General features: G+C 41.2%; 1 protein-coding gene across 1 annotated transcript in view; it reads left to right on the forward strand.

The window, feature by feature from the left end:
* Nucleotides 1-5630, forward strand: part of manba (mannosidase, beta A, lysosomal) — a 16690-nt gene that overhangs the window by 5679 nt on the left and 5381 nt on the right. The window contains exons 7-12 of the mRNA XM_032511055.1: nucleotides 311-421; nucleotides 2941-3092; nucleotides 3843-3960; nucleotides 4165-4251; nucleotides 4537-4704; nucleotides 5094-5312. Coding sequence (XP_032366946.1) covers nucleotides 311-421; nucleotides 2941-3092; nucleotides 3843-3960; nucleotides 4165-4251; nucleotides 4537-4704; nucleotides 5094-5312 — 855 coding nt within the window. The remainder of the gene's footprint in view (nucleotides 1-310; nucleotides 422-2940; nucleotides 3093-3842; nucleotides 3961-4164; nucleotides 4252-4536; nucleotides 4705-5093; nucleotides 5313-5630) is intronic.

Here is a 5630-nt window from a genome sequence, read left to right on the forward strand (position 1 = left end):
TTAACCTGGATTCTGATGTTTTAAAGTGTTGTTGTTTGTCTCCCTGTGATGTATTTTGTCTGGAGTGATTTTTTACACTTGTTATTTATGTATTTGACATCGACCCTGTTCAGCACTTTGGTCAAGTCTTGTTTTTAAATGTGCTATAGAAATAAAATTGACATTGACATTGACATTCCACCACTGGATGTTGCAAAAACAGGGTACCACGCTGATTAGAGTGTGTTATGACTCTTTTTAGTATCTCTGAATCACGTCCATCCATTTCTTTGTGCAGACGTTTTGAGAGCTGTTTCCTCTTTCCTTCCAGAGCAGCCAGGTGAAGCTGTGGTGGCCCAACGGACACGGTGACCAACCCGTTTACCATCTCACTGTCCGAGTCCTTCAGAAAGGATTTCTGATCCTGAAGGCAGAGTCTAAGGTCAGCGTTCACTTGCATTCTCCTCCTTGTTGTGGAATTTCCATCTGATGAACTCATGCTATGGAAGTTGAGACAATGGTCTGATTCAGGTCAGTGTCCAGCGTAACCTCATTCTCTTTCCAGGAAGAGGAATATTTCAACTGTGTGCCTCCATAGATGACGGGAGGCGTAGCAGCTGAATGATAAGACAGTGCTGCTCTCCCTGCCAAGGCCATTCAGAAAGTAGTCTGGCTAGTCATTAGAAATCATCAGCAACAGTGTTTTATCCTCCGATGAGTTCGTAAAACTCGAGATTTACCAAACAAATAAATAAATCATGTTGGTGAAGAAGTGTTGGGTACAACAGCAGAATTTTAAATACACTGGCAGGAGCATAAAAGAAACTCTCTCTCTCTTTTCACTTTTTACTGTTGCAGCTTCACCTTGTGTTTTACATTTGTTAGACCTTTAGAAATACATCTTAACATCCAAACCTCGGTCACTGTTGTTTTCGTGCGTAACAATTGGTGCCATTGGACAGAGCCAACAGAAAACTCCGATTCGACAGCTAGTCTAGCTAGCTGTCTGGATTTACCCTGCAGAGATCTGAGGACCAGGTAACCATAGTCCTCAGATTGGACAGATAGTCTAGCTAGCTGTCTGGATTTACCCTGCAGAGATCTGAGGACCAGGTAACCATAGTCCTCAGATTGGACAGATAGTCTAGCTAGCTGTCTGGATTTACCCTGCAGAGATCTGAGGACCAGTACCAAGTCCTCCATTGTACAGCTAGTCTAGCTAGCTGTCTGGATTTACCCTGCAGAGATCTGAGGACCAGGTAACCATAGGCCTCAGATTGGACAGATAGTCTAGCTAGCTGTCTGGATTTACCCTGCAGAGATCTGAGGACCAGGTAACCATAGTCCTCCGATTGCACGATAGTCTAGCTAGCTGTCTGGATTTACCCTGCAGAGATCTGAGGACCCAGGTAACCATAGTCCTCAGATTGGACAGATGTCTAGCTAGCTGTCTGGATTTACCCTGCAGAGATCTGAGGACCAGGTAACCATAGTCCTCAGATTGGACAGATAGTCAGCTAGCTTTCTGGATTTACCCTGCAAGATCTGAGGACCAGTAACCAGCGTCCTCAGATTGGACAGATAGTCTAGCTAGCTGTCTGGATTTACCCTGCAGAGATCTGAGGACCAGGTAACCATAGTCCCTCAGAAATCCACCAGAGGTTAGAACGCCAACACAAAGACAGAGGAAGGGGACGGACATCTAGCCAAAAGAGTGACCCCCGGCAAAATGTCCGGCGGCACTGGAGCAATCCCTGGGGTAGAAAATTGTAGATATGGACAAAATATTTGTCTATGCTGAGATATTTGGGCGCCCGCAATATCTTTGTTCACCCTTAAGGTTCAGCTAACCCTAACGCCTCCAGCATGAATTTAAATAGACCTTCAGGAGGACAGGAACTACGGACTTTGGGATGACACCTACACTGTACTGTGTAATCCTACATTCTCCTCAATTGAGTGTTCCTTAAATGCTCCTGTATAAGTCAGCAAAGTCTCTCGACCATTCTTCACCTATGCAAAATGAGATGTGTTGCTCCTGAGTCTTTCCTTAACCCTCATATGTTCCTTAGCTGATTAATGTATCCAGGATAGTGTACTGTAAAATAAGTGCAACAGACTTGAATTGCTAGTTTGCTGACATCATTAGCCCAACATATCTCCCCCTCTTCACACTGAAAACATGACAGATAATATGAGCAATACGGAGCTGCTGTCTTCATTTTTAGCTGCACAATTTGACAGCCGACCGGAGATGAGATCTACTCATGATGCCTAGAAAGTAATGATTAATTATTGATTCATGTGGCACAAATTGTCACGCAGGAAGACAACAATGGCCAAGGTTTTTAATGTTAAGATTTATTTCTTAAGGTCTTATAAATGGAAAACCCAAGGTGGGGCTGCAATAGTGAAACAGAGAGGAGTTTCTTTTATGCTCCTGCCAGTGTATTTAAAATTCTGGTGTGGTTTCCAACACTTCTCCACCAATATGATCTATTTATTTGTTTGGTAAATCTCGATGTTGCACATGACATAACACACAAAAAGTTCTAAACATCTGAAGATAAAAACACACTGTTGGTGATGATGTCTAGACCAGTTTATCGCTCATAGTAAAAGTCAGACAATAAATACAGGCACAACCTACTGTATACATATCTATAAAGAGCCAATAAAACAGCAACGTGAATGGTAATCTTGATTCAGTTTCAGACTTAACTATATATTGATTGGTTAGTTTTAAAGGTTCTCCATTTAGGAAATCCAACTTGAAATTGAACCTGTAACTTGTAACTGGTGTGTGCAGTTAACGTGTTTCAAGACAATTTCTACTGTCAGAACACAAGCTGGAAATATTGTTATTGCGCCACACGTGCCACAGAGATGAAACTGAATTCATAGACATGTCTTTTTTAGTCTTTAAAGTTGTAGAGTTTCAGTGTTTGATGTCTCCTGCAGATATATTTCCGCACAGTAGAACTTGTCCAGGAGCCAGTTGTTGGCTCTCCAGGGTTGAGCTTTTATTTCCGCGTCAATGGGAAAGCAATTTTCCTCAAAGGCTCCAACTGGATCCCAGCCCACTCCTTCCAGGACCAGGTCTCCCCTGCCGTGTGAGTTCAGTTTGAAAAGCTGCTGCTTGCACCTCTGCAGCTCAGTTCAGTTTAGTCACTTTATTATTCCAGATGAGAAACTTGATTTGCAGTAAGGAGCACAAGATAAAAAAACAGAAAGTACAACAACAACAAAATGTTTCCTGTACATGCAATATACAGAACACAATTATACCCATTACAACAGCAGCAGTCTTGGATTCATATACACATAATCAATAAAAGATGTGATGGAGAAATGCAAAAAAAAACTCAGATGGGCTTAACCTGGGCACTCTCCAATGCATACTCCCAATCTAAGGTCTGAGCACAGTGTTTTTAAACTCAACTGTCCAATTCTTGTAATTCCAGCCTAGTGAGGAGAATACTGGTCACTAATTATCATAATATTCTTATAGAGACAGTTGGCCTCCTCTGTGGCTTTGTACAGATTTGTTTCTGACATAATATTGCGATAACAGTATTAATAAATTGTTTGTTGAATTTAAAACAAATAAAAGGAAATCATTTCCAACATTCTTTGTTTGAACACATTGAACATTGGATTGAATATAAAAGGCACCACTAAAAAAGCATGACATATTTAAGTGTAGTTTTAAGCTGATATTTGTTTTCGACTAACACAAAAACTCTCTGAGTGTCATGGCCTTCCACGATGTGTTTATTGCACCAGTTGCTATAGCGACGAGGATAATAAAACAATATATCGAGCCCTGAGCTGGAGCTGCTTGCTCTCTGTTTGTCCTGCAGCTTGAGGAACTTGTTGCAGTCAGCTGTGGATGCCAACATGAACGCCCTCAGGGTCTGGGGAGGAGGAGTGTATGAAGAGGATATCTTCTACAGCATCTGTGATGAGATGGGAATCATGGTAACTACTGGTCTCTGGATATCAATACTTACCTATAAGTATGTACAAAATAATATGATGTAGCCAGATCTCTTTGAAACTATAACATATTGCCTAATCATTGTATGGGTTGTTACAGATGAATACATTTCTGTATGATTTTGAGAAATCTATGATTCATGAACATATTGTAGGACAGATAAGTATTTAGATATGTGTCTTTAGGTATGGCAGGACTTCATGTTTGCCTGTGCTATGTATCCCACTGAGGACGACTTCATACAGACAGTGAGAGAAGAAGTCATCCAACAGGTGAGCGGGGTATTTATTTATGTATTTTATTGTATTTAAGAAGATGTCATATGTGGAGACGATATAGAATCCACATGGAAATATTAAGAAAAGTGGTACTCTGCGTTTAGTTATTCTATTAACAGTAAGTTAAAACAAAGCACATTTTACATGGCAAATCAACCAAACTGACAAATAACAAGAGTTGCAGCATTTTAAGGCAGTTTAATTATCCTTAAAGTTTGTCGTAGCATCCCATACTGAGAGTAAGTGAACTCAGATTTGTCTTGTGTTTGTACTCGTTAGGTTCGGCGCCTCAAGTCTCACCCTTCCATAATAGTTTGGAGTGGGAACAATGAAAATGAAGCTGCTCTGGCGACAGACTGGTTCGGCATCCCAGTTTCCCAGAGGCCTACATACCTGAAAGACTACGTCACGCTGTATGTGAACAACATAAGGGCGATAGTTCAGGAGGTCAGAGTCAAATCCAATGTCATGCTTCAGAAAAGTTTAACAAAGATTACAAATGATTGGAAGTGTGAAATGTATTATGATGATTTATTGTTAGTAGGGATGTAACGATGCATTGTGAATTGGTTTTCAACGGCCCAGGGCGTAATCTACTTTAGATTTCACTTGTTTGACTTCATGCGTCACTATGTCTTCTCAGTTTATTTATCTGAAGAGATTTCTTTTCCTATTTACTCAGAAATATTTTTCACTTATTTTTCTGCAGCCCATTCTGTTAAAAAATCATGAGAAAATCCTATCATAGCTTAAAATCGTGAATCATGAGTGTACGGTTACATCCCTAATTATCCGTGTTCCTCCCTAAGAAGTAAGCGTTTTATGATCTTCTCCAGGAGGACCAGAGTCGCCCGTTCCTGGTCTCCAGTCCCACAAACGGGGCTGAGTCGGAGCAGGAGGGCTGGGTGGCAGCCAACCCCTACGACCCTCACTATGGAGACACCCACTTCTACAGCTACACTCTGGACTGCTGGGACTGGAGGACTTTCCCCCGGACCCGCTTCGCCTCTGAATACGGCTTCCAGTCCTGGCCTTCCTTCTCCACTCTGCAGCCGGTGACTGACAAACCTTTCCAGTCAGGGTTGTTGTTGTTTTCTTGATGATCTTATCGGTAGTTCTGTATCTAAAATCTGAGGTATCCTCTTAAATATTCTCTGGAGAACTTTAGACATGTTAGGATCTTTTTGGGGATAATTTATTTTAAATTAATTTTTCCTATTTAACTGATTGAGGACCAAAGATGCAACCAAGGTCAAATTTCTTAGAATGCATTGCTTTGAGAAAAACCTTTTTAATCTATTATAACAAAAAAGGGGCTGTCACGACCTGGCTCTCGGACCGTGACAAATATGGAGACGCACCACATATCACAG

Source organism: Etheostoma spectabile, unplaced genomic scaffold (genome assembly GCF_008692095.1).
Source record: "Etheostoma spectabile isolate EspeVRDwgs_2016 unplaced genomic scaffold, UIUC_Espe_1.0 scaffold314, whole genome shotgun sequence".
Taxonomy (NCBI): domain Eukaryota; kingdom Metazoa; phylum Chordata; class Actinopteri; order Perciformes; family Percidae; genus Etheostoma; species Etheostoma spectabile.